General features: G+C 36.3%; 1 protein-coding gene across 1 annotated transcript in view; it reads right to left on the minus strand.

Annotated features, from left to right (window-relative positions):
* The window catches only part of LOC18448035 (protein EXPORTIN 1A), a 36,063-nt gene extending 21,141 nt beyond the window's left edge, over nt 1-14,922 (minus strand). The window contains exons 1-15 of the mRNA XM_011630151.3: nt 14,494-14,922; nt 9,604-9,720; nt 8,364-8,456; nt 7,923-7,994; nt 7,530-7,637; nt 7,368-7,450; nt 6,787-6,925; nt 6,559-6,627; nt 6,382-6,459; nt 6,115-6,177; nt 5,917-5,961; nt 5,522-5,629; nt 5,337-5,435; nt 2,912-3,115; nt 2,449-2,508 (exon numbers count right to left, since the gene is read on the minus strand). Of these exons, the coding sequence (XP_011628453.1) occupies nt 2,449-2,508; nt 2,912-3,115; nt 5,337-5,435; nt 5,522-5,629; nt 5,917-5,961; nt 6,115-6,177; nt 6,382-6,459; nt 6,559-6,627; nt 6,787-6,925; nt 7,368-7,450; nt 7,530-7,637; nt 7,923-7,994; nt 8,364-8,456; nt 9,604-9,720; nt 14,494-14,595 (1,440 nt within the window). The 5' untranslated portion in view covers nt 14,596-14,922. The remainder of the gene's footprint in view (nt 1-2,448; nt 2,509-2,911; nt 3,116-5,336; nt 5,436-5,521; nt 5,630-5,916; nt 5,962-6,114; nt 6,178-6,381; nt 6,460-6,558; nt 6,628-6,786; nt 6,926-7,367; nt 7,451-7,529; nt 7,638-7,922; nt 7,995-8,363; nt 8,457-9,603; nt 9,721-14,493) is intronic.
* Nucleotides 14,923-15,882: the final 960 nt, after the last annotated feature.

The raw sequence follows: 15,882 nt of genomic DNA on the forward strand, positions 1-15,882 counted from the left end.
CATATATCACAGGTTGGGCTCTAAAAGTCGAATCAGACACTAAGGAGTACACATCAAACAGTCAAATCTTCTCAGCGGCACTTATGATTCATGTGTAGCTCTTCTCAAGATTGACAAATTTTATGGGTTTATTGCCCAAAATTCTATTTATGTACAATAATTAGGAATCGACTGAACCTCATAAAATTGCAGAATAGCTCAGATCGGACACAGGATTAAACTTCTACTAGAATTACTAAAATACAGAATATGTAACAGAGGTATTCTATAATTAGTAGTAGGAATGTAGAAAAAAGAGCCAGGACTCACACAAAAGCATAATAATAATGAGATTTCATAGATTTTAGAATTAGTTACAGGAATCTTCCACCCAAGGTGGCGACTCCACCTCAGAATCTCGCTTCAGCACTTCAATCAACAAATTTCTGCAGAACCCGGTTCTTTAAATTAAGGAATCTTGCTTGCACCTTTTAGGAATCTCGATCTAAGTTATTTGGAATACAGATTCCACAGCCCTAAGTTATTTGGAATCCAAACATGATTTCCCTATTGGACCATGATAACACGCTTTAACAAGTCTAGGGTTCAAGATCATCATCATTATAGCCTTTTCCCAATTAATTGGTTACACGAATCTTGTTCCGCCATTCTGCTCTATTAAAGGCCATACTATTAGTGAGGCCATAAGTCCCCATATCTTTTCGGACTACTTCCAACCACGTCGTTTTGGGTCTACCCGTGCCCTTTTCAATCCTTCCACTTGAACTAACTCGCACCTCCTAACAGGTATTGTAATTGGTCGACACCACACATGGCCAGCCCACCTAAGTCTACTCTCTCTAGTCTTATCGCCTATTGATGCCACACCTAAATTCATTATTTCCTTATGGTAGACAAATCAAATAATTTTGCTTACTTTATTCAATCTAGAAGCTCCATTAAGCCCCAATGTTGCACTTAGGGAACTCTAGTTCCGGGATTGCAACACTTGTAGGGGAACCATGATTAAGGGTACTCAATACATCGATTCCACTATCAGGGAAACCCGTGTTGACAATCAAGGACCTCAATTCCAAGACCTCAATTCCAATATTAGGGGAATTATGGCTAAGCATATTCAATATATCAATTCTAATACCAAGAGATTATTCCTTGATAATTACTTGTGCAGTTCCAAGTGGTTGGGAGTGTGATTCCAAACAAGTAAGAATCTCAATTCCTGAGATTTGCATTGTATGGATGGGCTATACCTATATATTTTTATTTTAATTACCCAAAAAATATACCTACTCGAAGAAAGCTTCTAGCCTCACAATTCCCCACTTCCAAATCATAAAACACTCCCGGAATGCTCCCACTTCCCACAATTATGTCATAAATAAAAGGAAACAAGCTGAAATTACCAGAGAACTGTGCTGTTTCCAACAAAGTTATCTAAACCTTTCTAACAATTTCATTAGAATTAAACTCGATTCACAAAAACATAATGAGGATTGAGGACTTGAGGCCATTTCCAGAAACCATTCAATATAGCAAGGCAAGAATGCTGTTGACCTTTAATCTTAAAGGCATGTGCAGTACCAGACCACAGCGCCATCAAAAACAGAAGGAAAAATGATACTGTATAAAATAAATCCTTGATTAGTAGTCCATTTAGAGTAAAAGGAACCAGATCATACATTCAAAAATAAGGAGCATGAGCTTCAACCTAAATCATGTTACATGCTTTGTATGTAAGGCCAAAGCCTGACTAGATACTGCATATCGAAATCAAAATGCCTGCATTCTACAGTACATTTCACATGTACTCACCAAAAAAATATAAACTTCATACGTATCTAAGTATGTTTGCGTATGACAGATCTTTTAGTTCATAAGAATAATGAGCTAGCGCCAATCATTTTTTGGAAATATGAGAATCAGTTGTATTTCTGATCCATAATAAAAGTTACACCCGTGCAAGTCCAAATGAAACATGCATAAATAATCCATTTTAGATGTCCATGTATATCATTCCTTAAGCTCTGACCTAGTGGTAGATATCCAGGATCGTATGAGAGAGGTAGAGGTTCAAACCCTAGAAGTTCGTCCAATAAATTGCCCAACCAATTTTATTCTTTCCCCCACAAAAAAAATGTTGCCTGAGCATATCAAAATGGTAAAAATATTTGAAACAACATAGGAGTTAATGGTGAGCCTTCATTCATACCAGGACTACCTTTCTTTTTTGGTTGCAGGAGGTACATGTAAATCTATGTATGTTTTCAAGGGTAGCAAAATCTATCCATGTTAAGGAACATAACATTGTTATCGGGTAAACACGAAGAATCCAACATGATGCAATCAAAATGATATTCGAAAGTTAAGAATAACAATGACCATCTGGACAACATGTAGTAGTGTCAGCTCAATAAAGACAGTTTTAATGTACTAAACCTAAGTGCATACCTGCTGCTCGGTATCATCATGATCAAGGTGTGACAAGTAAATCAGGGTTTCCCTCATGATCTGTTAAAGCCAAACAATGATAAGAAAGAAGAACAAACATGCATGAGCCGATTTGATGTGGACATTAAATAAATACTACAACAAAAACCCAGAATAAACCAAAGGAAAGCCTCCATATGGTCCGCCAAATAATGAAGTAATATAGCATCTTTATATCAATAAGAAAGTGGCAAGTCCCTGGACTTCTGGCCCAACTGTGAAACATCTAGTGTGCAGGGGGGGGGGGGGATCAAAGGTACCAGCCTCGAAGTTTGTCCCTCAAGCAAACTGGGTGAACCCCCATAAAAACAAAAATAAAAATAAAAAAGGAATAAACGAGGGCATCATCTTGTAAAACCACAAGGGTAACTAAAATCAGAAAGTAATATGTAATATACATCTTTAACACAGTGAATAAGCACACCTTATACTGAACAAGGACATCATTATCTTTCATTGTTTCACGAACAATATTTCCATTTTCATCTTCCACAATTAAGACCTCTTCCGGCTTAGCCATACGAGAAATCATAAGCATTCTCAATTTTGACATAGGACCAGCATAGAGTTGCCGTCTTTGAGAAAGTGCTGAACCAAGACCATCAACCATGCCAGAAAGTAGAGGCATCTACAAAAATTGTAAAAAAACAATCAACCAAAATCCAAAATGAAAAAGAGAACTACAACATTCCTTGCAAAAACAAATACAAGCAACGAAACTGAATTCAGAATAGTAAAAGAGCCATCAATACAGAAAGCAGGACCTTCATCGTACATGATAAATAAAAAAAATGCACCAAATTTACTTTTTTCCATGAATTGGAAGTTTCAAATCACAGTAAAGCTCAAACTTCAGGATGGATTAGTTTCTGATCAGAAAAAAAAAAAGAACTACAATAAACAAATACATAAATAGATATAATAAGAGTAAGAGTTTCAAGCCACTGGGTTACATGGTAGAGCTGAAGCATGTCAAAATGTCATCCAGTATGAAAACTCAAATGTCTTTCGATAAATAATGATGCCATTTAAGAGAGAGACTGCATCAAATTGCATCTAAGGATGCATACAAAGAGCAAAATAAATTTCAAGGACATTCAAAAAAGATCAAACGAGAGACACCCTACATCCAGCCTCTTGGAGAGAGCTTAAGATCACATCCATGTGCACCAGCAGTCTGTATGGACCAGACAGCTTATGCTCCGAACCTTCTGGTATATAGTATGCTTACAGAAGTGCTAAGTTTTAAAGAATTTAAAATTTCCATAAACAAGCACTAGAAATCAACAAAAAAGAAACAGAATTGCAAAAAATAAAAAAATATTAAAAAAAAAAAAAGTAGAAAGAACTTGAAATTAGATGACCAGGAGAACTAAACAACTTTTTTTCTCTTTTTTTGACACTGTAAACAACCTTAAAAAAGAACGGAACAATTGAATCTATCATGTTTTCTTTTCTTGGTCCATAACAAAAAATATATTAATAAGTTTAGATTTTTTTTTTTTATGCTGTTAATAAGTTTAGATTTTATTAATAAATCAATTGTAATTACCACATATCAATTGATTGAATCTAGTGTAGAAGAAGTTGCATTAGGAAATGACAGTAGGATCTTCACAAATCTAGCATAAGGTTATTTCCATAGACATTTCATAGGAGTGCCCGACTCCATAAGTGTCTCCACTAGTTATATATAATCAGAAACCCTACTAGTGCAAAAATTACCTTGACAACTTTTGCATGTTGCATCTAAAATTAAATCACACTTTCCTATTTACAATGCCAACCATGAACAAGCCCTCAAGCAACTCCATCTCTTTGAGAACACAAACACACAAAGAAACTGGGGAACCCATCATCTAGAGCAACTTTCCAGGTGCCTTTTCAAAGAGCTCCCGGGACAAATTGTCCAAATCTAATCCAATACGGAATATTGTCAAAAAAACTCTGTTAATCAAGGATCTTTCAGAAGCCTAAGCATCCAACAAATGCCCACTTTTAGATTTAACTTCGAGAACCAGCTCCATATAATTCCAACTCCAGCACCCAACAAATTGATATTCAAATCTATATGGACCTACACATTGGAAAATTAACCAAAGACTATAATACATTGAGTAACCCTATTGTCATATTGACATGAAGAGAAAATCAATAATCAAATGCGAGGGATCACTGAAGTACACACAAACCTCGACAGCACTGGCCACTTGACCTCAAGGAACGACTTCATAGATTTCTTGTTTCTTTTATTTTTTGAGAAACAAGAAAAATTTCTGCCAGCAGTGATATTCGAGATTGACACCAAATCAAATGGGAAAAAGCATAAAACACTAAACCCACATTGTGCTCTTACACATTCAATGCATCTCTGGATATATAGTTCTAGAGCAATTAAAGCAGGAACAAATAGATATAGTAACAGAGCAATTCCAGGGAAACACTTCCGATATAGCACTATCTGATGACCCTCTCAAATGTTATGAACTCCCCAGTCCTCTATATCCGAACCCTAATTACCATCTCCCTGGTACATGTAGTATGAAAGCAACAATATATCCCATCTGTCTTTTTTTAAAAGCGTATTTCAGTCACCAATGCCGCATACAACTCCAACAAACCCCTCATAATTAATGAAAACATGAGGAACTTGCTGACTTAGAGAGGAAACAAAGCAAGAACCTGTTCAAACTTCAAATAGTTCATGGTCTATAAGAATCCCAGGAATCATCTAGTGTGCATGCCCATTAATCACCAATATAATTCGGTAGGTAATCATTTGGAGGGAGGATGTCAAAGAACTCATAACCTCTAAATTTTAGCCATTCCACATAAAGCATACAAGTTACCTGAAGTCCCATCATGTTTATACTAGCAGCAGGATTCTCCACACCATGGTGGGCTTCAAAGAGCTCTAAGACCAATGAATTCCAATAGTCCAGGCAGACCTATGCAAGGAAAATACAGTGCACATTCATGAAGAATGTAAATGGGTTACAAAGGAAAATAAGGGGCAGGTAATATTATTTAATACCTTAAAAACCTCGGTATCATCCACATAAGAAATTCCAATTAAATACTCAAGACCCATTAGAAGTGCAGCGCGATTTTCAGGTGTGGATTCAAGAACTCGAATGTGAGACTGCATAATAAATATCCAAATCAGATGCAGATAATCTCTATAGTGATCAGAACTGTCTCCATCACAAACATACTGAACAATTAAATGGACTCGGCACTCGCTGAGTACTCAATCAGCCAAACAAATAAGTACATGTTTCAAACCATTAACCTTATCATCAAAAGCACCAGGAAACCCCATCCTGCAAGCAATAAATCGAGTTGCAAAGTACCACGACCTACTCAGATTCCTAAGAAGCACATATTACTATGCAATTCAAGTAGTCAAGCTGCAAAAAGAGAACTTGCCTTGAAAAATGAAGTGAAGAAAAGCGCCAGGTTCTGAATGAATGCCTGGACAGTAAACCAAAAATATATCGATTACTGGAAGACTTGGAAACAACTACATTTGACCAAAAGAATCTGATTACTTGATAAAGCATAGCCATGCATGAAATAGGTTACAGCAGCAAGCATCAACAATGAAATGACACAACATCCAAATACCTGCTCGTCACTGGAACCATTTGCATAAGCATCCGGGATATTGGTCCCAGGTGGGAGTATAGTCTATTATCCAAAACCAGGCATCAAAATTTAGAAGAACTCAAAGTGATACCACAAAAGGTTGAGACCACAACAACATGATTAATAATGAGGAAAAAACTCTCTTCAAAACAGTGAAGACATAAGAAAGGATACCATAAGAAAATCACAAAGAATTCAATCTCAATGAGCGTTAAGAACATAACCTATCCGACAAAATCATTATACCTGTAAATGCACCATGAAAATGTTGTACAGTTTGACATAATGCATGTCGTAATAGTCTCCAATGTGAAGAGCAGCAACCTGGAAGAAGCAAAAAATTGAGAAATGTAAAAGAACTAAGCGCATTTAGAGAATCCTTGAGATGTTGCAAGTAGCAAAAGCTGGGTAACAGCAAGTTACCTCAGTCAAACACTGAAGAGTCAGGTTTCTATAAGATGCCAATGGAAAGAAATTCAACAATGTCTCCAACTATTCAAAAACCAACAAAAGAGCAAGTGTGTCAGACTCACATGTTGATTGTCTAGACATATGATTAAAATACAAAAACCATCTTTGTTAACCAGGTAAAACTCATGAAACAATTCCAATTTCACATGGATATTACTTTGAAGTCATGGAAGTACAAACCAGGGGAGACTCAAAAATATAACCAACAGGAATCCATGACAGAAAAGCATTAAGTGTCGCTAATGTTGCCCGTATCAGCTCTGTCATTTGAGATGCTGATAGAACATATAAGCATAACTCATGTATGAGTTGAAACTCACTGCACAAACCAAAGAAATGTATCAGCAAATTCTAAACCGTCTACCCCCAATTTAGTAAGGAAGGGCAAAGTAGTGTCTTGAAATACAACAATCCCAAAAATTCAAACTTATCTCACAAAATCCTACAGACATTGTGACATGTAGATAAAGTCAAAGACTGTATGCTGTAAGCAGAAGTATCCAAAAGAACAAGGAATCTTAATCATAGCATTTACAGGAAGGCAATATGTGTATATGGCATTACCACAAAACGAGTATGCTGCTACATGCTTATACATAAACAGGGAGGAGGAAAATCTAGCAGAGTAAGTGGAAAGTAATCTAAAAAAAGCATGTTTAAACAATATTTAGAAGTTTGAACAGTTACAGAGCAAAGAATAGCCAAGAAGAAGATTCAGAAGGCACTATAAAAAGAGAGCCAGAAGGGGAACATCACCAAACCTGTTCAATGACTGTTTTAGTTCTTTGATTTTTTGCTGTGTCATTTCACCTCGCGAGAAATCAAAAACCTCTTCGCTCAGAAGCTGAATACCAAAGATTGCATTAGTTAAAAGAAAATGGAGTTACCATATTTGTAAGGAAATTCCCTAGAAGCAACAATACCTTCAATATAGCCATGCAATTTTCACATATTGTCTCACTACTCTTGGCAGCTGAAACAAGGTCAGGAATGAATGTCGGCCATCTGGCAGGCCATTCATGCTTCAACACCTACATTGTTATATAACACAGATAAGTTACAACTTGAAAAGGAAAAGATGATTAAAATGGCAGACTAATTTATCAACTCAAACCAGACATCTTAAGTGTCCAAGAACCTAAACTGGTTGAAAGACCCTACAAGAATGGTTATAGTAAGGCCAATTACTTCTCATAGATTAGAAATTCTAAGACTATCCTTATTTATTGCATTAAAACTTCAAAATGCAAAATATCACATCATTTGGATGGTACAGTGCTCAGAAAAGGAGTAACATGAACCTTGATGCAAATTACCTGAACAAGTATTATATTCAATTTATTGACGTAAAGCCTCTCCCGTCGGAATGAAACTTCATTACTCGAGAGCTATACAAGGAACACGCATCACAAAATCATATATGTTAATAAGAGAACTTGTAGAAACATAATATGAAAAAAAGAAATAACATAATATTCTCAATCACTTTCTTTCCCTCTCCCTCTCACCCTCTCTTTCTCTCACTAAATCCACCATTTTTTTAATAGTGGCATTCACATGTCTCTCCTCTTTTGAAGAGAGTATTGAGCAACGGGTTGTGGGTCGCCACATTTTTTTAGATGCATATCAAAATTATCTTTTGATATATTAACAGTCAACTCGTTTCAAAAAAAATACAGCAGAAAGAACAAAGCAGGAATATTAAAGACAAACCTATAGTTAAGAATACAAAACACAAACTGAAGAATTTGGCATACCTGTACAATGAGATCCGATATGTAATTTTTTATCCCATCTCGCTGGTCAACTGGCAGCGCATTCCATCTATATTTGATAACACCTTCAAGAACCTGTATAGAGCAAAACCAGCAATTACTAATTATTTAACAAATAAATTTTTGTAGAACATCAGAATACAAACTGCATCTAGAGCATCCATCAAGAATAGCAAGCACTCATTCAAAAACAACGCCAGAAGTTCACCATAGATTCTACCATAAGATCAGATATAATAGAAAAGATTATACAGACATCACATTGTTATGACTCCAGACCAGTAATTATTTTCATTATGTATCATTTATTGACCATTAAATAACTATACAAAACTATCTTTCTGATCAAGGTTTTCCAGGCATGCCAACCCGGGCCTCGTGGAAACTCTCAGCAACCATCCAGAGATTCTACCACAACAATTAAACAGAAAAAATAGGACAGACTATAGAGAACACATTCTAATGACTGCCAATCAGTGATTATTTTTCTTTTTATATCATCTACTGATCATCAAACATTTATTCAAAACTGAGGAAGGACAATAAAGAATAGGAAAGATGGGAAAGTCCCCAGTTGGAGAAAGACCAACATTAAAATAGATACAGGCTGTTTCCCTGACAAAGGCAGGCTCAGCCCCAGTTAATGGAAGAAGCCAACAGAAAACTACATGGGACGTCCAATAACAAGGTCGACTTATTAGAGAAGAAGAGGAGTGGCAAGTCGTTTAACAAGGAGCATAGGCCAACAAAGAAGAAGACTCAATGAGGTACAGAGGGCTTCTAGGCCTGCCATGAGCAATAAGCCCGGATCAATCACGGGATTTAGATACGTTAATGAACAACTGGGAGAAACTCACAGGCTAGGAATGAAATGATGTCAGTATCAATAATAAACTAATCTATGTTAGTTCAAATGCTTACTGAGAGCATCAAACAAAATAATGGCAATTAGAACAGAAGCAAAAGGAGATCTTAGAAACTATATTTCAGATTGTACCAAAGAAAATGCAACGTCATATAACAGGAAAATTCATATACATGCCTCAAATGGACAACCAGCATAACCAGAAAAGTGCAATCCAAATAGCCCACAACAAAAAAGATGACAATTTATAGAAGCACCATAAACTTTGATTTAAAGAAGATAACACACACCCCCCCCTTCCCCATGCCACCCCCAACAGACCAAACCAAAAGCGACCAAGAGCTCTTAAGAAATTGCCTGAAGTGCAAAGAACTTGGTATTCAGATTCTGCGAGTTCTGCAGAATGTGAACCACTTGCAGCCACGTATCTGGATTGTTCTGTAACTCTCGCAAAATTTGATCTGCAGCAGCCCTCTACATATAGAAACAATAGCACATTCGTTAATTTCCAGAACACTGGTACATTAAAATTCATGAGAAAGATAAAAAAGTAAAGGGAAAGCCAGTAGACTTAAACTATGATAGACAGAGCCTGTAGTACGAGGATCAACTCGAAGATAGATAGAACATAAAGAAATGAATAACCACTCAATAATTATGCAGGTTAAATCCAAGACACAATGCATACCACTATCAGTACAGGACTTTACCAACTAAAGAAAAGTACCACAGAAAGTCAAATAGAGGACAGATACATTCATATAAGAAAAGAAAACTTAAAAAGGCCATTGCAAACTCGAGAGTTACAATAGAGGATGTTAGAGATAAATCAAGTATCACCAATCTCTCCGTTAATACATAATCTCAGAGATACATAACTGTAACTCAACAACGTAACCCTGCAGTTATATACATGCATATGCCAATCCAAGATACCTTTTCTGGACAAAATAGAAACTTCTAAATAAAACAAAAAATACATGGTCCGAACTTCATGCCTCACCTGACTTATTCATAACTTAGGTTTCCTTTTAATTAATCTGGCACTGAGTTACACCAAGTTGTAGCAGTTTATCGAAGACTCGCCAAGTCCACCCAGACTCAACCGAGTTACTCAGACTCACACCCTTGCAAATTAAAAAACTCGGGTAAAACTCAAGGTAATTAAAAAAATGAAAAATAAAAATATGTTTACTTATGAAATCAATGTATAAGTATTTCATATGTAATTTGGATTTTGTATGATGATTTGTGAGTTTTTCTTGTCATATGCCCTATCTTTATATTTCCCCCTTTTTGGATTCTCTGAAATCTCGGGCCCTAAATCATTTTTTTCGTATATCCATGTTTTGTATTTTTTCCATCATAGTTGGACTTTTTATGTTGTTTTTAGTTTGCTTTGATTTTTACTATTTTTATTGTATTTTGACCTTCGTTTTAAATTTCTTTTTTTTATTTTTTTGGGGCTATTTTGGCTCTGTACACTACTCAGGCTAGTCCAGGTCAAGTTACTAAGCTCATGCAATGCCCAAGTCCCAAACCCGAGCCGAGTTTGTGAACCTTAAGCAGTAGTAATCAGAGGTGAATAAATCATTATCAATCCCATCACTTTTTCCATGCATCATCTCAGAGATACATATAAATGCAACTTCAAAACAAATGGATTCAGCTGTGATGAACATAATGCTATGCTCATCCAAAACAAGAAATCTTTCTGGATAAAGTTCACAAGATCCAACATTCAAGCCTTGGTGGACCTATAGACTCAGCACTTGTTTTGGTAATTATTCCTAGGCTTTGTCAACTAGCACAACAGCCATCTTCATCAACCAGCCTATAATGACTCTGAAGTGACAGCTTAATCTTAATAGTTTAAGAAGCAGCATACCATTAATTCTGGACCAGGTGATACATGTAGAATGGAAACCAATCAAAGACACAATCAACAAACACTAGGAGCGAACATTTTCTTACAACAGTTCAGCATCATAACAACACTCTTAGGGTTGCCCAAACAATTACCAAACACAGTAATTCTTAATATCACCATAGTGATTATTGCACGAACAATAGAATAATTATTAGTCTTCCTTCTACATATTCTTAGAACCGCAGCACTTGAAATCCATAAATACAATACAGAACCAACACTATTACTGTGATAACGGCTGTTATTACATCATTTTTGAGACTTTTTCTTTTGTGCAGGATAGAGCAGGGCAGGGACACACAGGCAGATATATGTGTGTGTGTATGAAATTCAAACATAAACGACACTAGAGGTCATCTACATTTATCCAAAAGAAAGAATTGATAGTCATTTTTTAATTAGAGTCTATGAAGAAACATCTTCTTGAGAGTTTGGCAATGGCAATATTTATTTAGGCCCCGTCTGGATGTTTTGGTAGTTACATCTAGGGAATATCTATAGTTGGCCTTGCTACAATTATGAAAAAAATTAACGTCTTCAATGGTCATAACAAAGTGGAAGAGTATCCAATAGGTTTTTTCTGTTGTATCTGATAGGGAATATCACCCCTTTTTGGCAACATTTTGCTGATTAGAGGAGTTCCAGAAGTATCCAATAGGTTTTTTCTGTTGTATCTGATAGGGAATATCACCCCTTTTTGGCAACATTTTGCTGATTAGAGGAGTTCCAAAAGTTTGGAACCACCATGAATAGAGGCATTCCAAGCTGGCACACCACCTACTAGGGTGCAATTATAAGGGAGTGACACCACCAAAAGAGGGTGTAGACATAAGGGGTGTTACCTTTTGCAAATAAGTAGACACAAAAAGTGAAACTTCCAGTAGCTTATGATGATCATTTCAACTGCTAAAGCATGCAAATACAGGCTGAATACATAGATCTAGATCCCTGTACATTTCTTATTCGATGGTTAACTCTTTCAACAAATTAAGTTTGGTGGTTAACTATGATGGATAGAGACATGTAGACAAGAAAGGAACAAAACAAGCACATAGGAAACAAATGGAAAGACACCAAACAAGAAATTGGAGAAAACTAGCCAAATGTAATAGCATCCCCAAAAAAAGGGCACCTAGTTCTTCCAAGGTCAAACAACACGCAATTAGCTTCTCTTAGAACATAAGAGCAAAGAAGCGCCAAGCAGAGTAGAGGATTCCTCCAGGAGATCAGCCAGTCTCTTTGGGTACATGCTATCTTGTCTAACCCATCTGATAACACTGAACGAATCTCTCTCTAACATTGAAAGATAGAGCAACTTCCCAATGTCATTTCACTCCACTCTAGTCAAGTCACAAGCACCACTAAGAATAAACAGAACTTTTGCACAACCTCCAATCAGTATCTGAGAACACCATGAACCACTGAGGACCAGGGCTCCCAAAAGAACTTCCATCAAAAATGAGGTACAGCATCCCAGCCTCTTCCAATCACCCAGCAAATTCTCAATTTCGTAGATACTTGTTATCCATCCCCAGACTCTAATTAAATCCACAGCTCCACAAGTACAAGGCAGGTGCATCGTGAATCCTCTCACAAACCTTTGCCATTATAATGTGAGAATGGGAGGACCACAAATTCTTGAATGAGAAATGCAAACTTAGTGGAAGACCATTCTGTCACCTCAGAGCTTCTTTCAGTATTATAAAGTGCCAATCAAATAACAAAATTTCTCATGAATCAGACAAGAAGATCTTTTATCCAAGTTTCTTTTCTTTATAGCTCTAATAACAAACCTTCAAAGTTTGAACTCAGAACATGACCAACAATTCCATTCAACAAATAGGCCAATAGCAAACAAAACAACTATCACAGAAATACAGTTAACATAAAAATAAAAAAAGGTCAAACCTCAAACAGCCCTAATCAAAATCTTTCAAACACACTTTCCAACAAGTGTGCAATAAACACCGTAATATTAGTGGACCGCTAGAAGCACCCCCTACAGGTATGATACGATCATCCATTCCAACTCAAGCAACCGAAATTGCAATTAACCGATAACCATAACTTCAAAAGGCCTTCAAGTTCAAGTTCCAGTAGACTGGCTTGCCTCCCTCTGATTTTTTCCTCGACTCGCTAGACGAGTGTCCCCTTCACGTGCCACCATGAGTTTATCTTAATTTCTTACACGCTTGCCACTATGACTTTATCTTAATTTCTCACTTGCTCCAATCCTGGAGAAATACCAAACTCTGATGTAATGCCCACAGCATTAGACCAATTACTTCCTCCCTTAACCACAACTTTCTTGCAAGTAAAATATCTACCATTAGAAATCAAAACTCTTTTCCAACGACAGAGCTTTGCATCCAATTATGCACCCTTAACAGCAGTGCCTAAGATCGTTGTTAAAAAGATGGCCAGCAAACACTGTTTGGTTCTTGCATATGTGTAGTTTTATCCCAAATAAATAAATATATATATATATATATATATATATATATATATATCAAAACGTACATATTAATTAGGACAAACTTAAGATACAAAATCATATACAGCAGTATGTAAGAACGCTTCACCAGCAAAAAGTGTCAGCTGACAATGAATCAATTATGCTCTGCAAGAGCCTCTTTTACTTGTTATGCTCCATAAGGGCATTCAAACAAGCCTCAAGATAAACCCAGAGGCAAGTCTGGTTAAAAATCAGTTTTCTATAAGGAATAACTACAATCACATTGGAATTACATTATCAAAAAAAAACAAGTGAGTTAACCTTTCCTCAAAAAAAAACCAATGAGTTAACCTTTCCTCAAAAATAAAAAACAATACATCCCAGGGGATCAATAGTAAAAAGGAGTAATCTTTCCTGAGAAAAGTGCGCAAAAAAGCACACAGCAATGATAATTTTGAGAACTTGTACATCACAAAAACCACAGATTTAAGATGAATTAACAAGATAGCTTACATCACAAGCAATAAAAAATCATAAAGCCTGCAGCTATAAAAGGGAAAATAATGAAGTCCACATAGAAATCCTAGACTAAACAAGTCGATTGAGTAAAACCAAGAGGAAGTAAATAACAAGTTTACTACAATAGACGAAAACCCTAGAACTAGTCCACCAGTGCCAGCCCCAAAAAAAAACTACATTTTCCAACTCTGCAAAGCACAACGTCCCCAACAAACTACTTGAACCTCACAATCATAATCAAACGCTCCATTACCACAACAGTATGAATCCATCCATGAACCATTCCTTTCAAATCCAAACCAGTAAATAAAACTAACGCCATGGCTAATGGTGCATGCCATACCTCCTCTTTAGATCCCGTGCCATAGAAAGCAGCAACAGTTGCATCAAGCAACGGAACGTCTATCGGCTGGCTCAGGTCCCTGAGCTTTTCAGCCATGGCCATAAAACCCCGTGTAAAAGCAAGGATTCCTGAACCAGAGCTAAACCCTAGGAAAAAGCCCCCAGAGTCGGAGTTAGAGAGAGAAACAGTGACTTAGAGAGAGAACTAAGAAAACCCTAGTTATTATCCGTTCTTTGGAGTGATTTTCAGAGGTGTAGACTTTAGAGAGAGAAAGTCCAGTGCCGCGGAGAGACGCAACTTTGAAGCGGTTTTCCCACCCTTTCCTCTCTCTCTCCTCCCCTCTCTCTCTTATACGTGTTTTTTCGTGTGCACCTCTGCTTCGCTCTTCTTCGGTTCTATTGAGGTTCAATTTAGAGAGAGAAAGGTGCAGGTCTCGCTCGAATGTGAGGTATGTCATTACAATATTGCCGAAATTGCCCTTGAACTTTTCCAAATAAGGTCGAAACTACCCCTGATAAAGCCTTCTAGAGTCTCGATATGCCCTCCGGCCGGGCCATTGTGCTCTCCTCCTGATGCCAACTCACGTGTTTTGTTTTGTTTTTTTTGCCCTTCTTGAGTAGTAAAATTGACCCAAATAGCCCCGCTTAAGATAAAAAAATTAAAAATGAAATAAAGAGACTCACGTCTCTTTGTAATAACGTATCATCAAAGCTTTTTTTTTCAACTATTTAGCGTCGATAATATAAATCATAGTCTACCATTTTACTCTATCAATGATCATACCTTTCGGACGTATCTGTTTTTCTGAAAGATTTCTTTTGAAAAGTTTAATATTTTTAAAACTTTTGAAAAGTTGAATGTTTTATTCTGAAATATTTAAATAAGTTATGGGTACTATATTTCATAACATGTTGGAATGTTAAGAAAGTTTTGAGTACTGTATTTGATTATCTGCTGAAATGTTGAATAAGTTCAAGATAGCTGTATTCGATTCACCCTATAACTTTTGAACTGGAGACATGTCAAACCGGTTTGAACCATCTATTCATTTTTTAAAGTGATATGGAGAAGATTTATGAAAAAAAATTATGACTTTCTCAATCTTCTAATTCCATCGCAAAGTTTAAATTATTGTTGTTACTATTATTATGAACTTAATTTCAATTTTGATCCATCACCATGACAAAAGAGTCGCTATTGTTTCTTAATAATATGTCTCGGAACTTGTAATTGCATACCAAGTTAAAATTGAAATCAATATATTTTCTTGATTATTGTGGATTTATAATTTGTTGAGTCATATTACAATTATGAAGTGAACTAGGTGTTTAAATATCACAACTAGGCAGTCGATGCCTTTCTTCCTTAACTAAATGGAAACTCTTTCTC

Source organism: Amborella trichopoda, chromosome 2 (genome assembly GCF_054954075.1).
Source record: "Amborella trichopoda isolate Santa Cruz 75 chromosome 2, AtrichopodaSantaCruz75HAP2 v2.0, whole genome shotgun sequence".
NCBI classification, from domain to species: domain Eukaryota; kingdom Viridiplantae; phylum Streptophyta; class Magnoliopsida; order Amborellales; family Amborellaceae; genus Amborella; species Amborella trichopoda.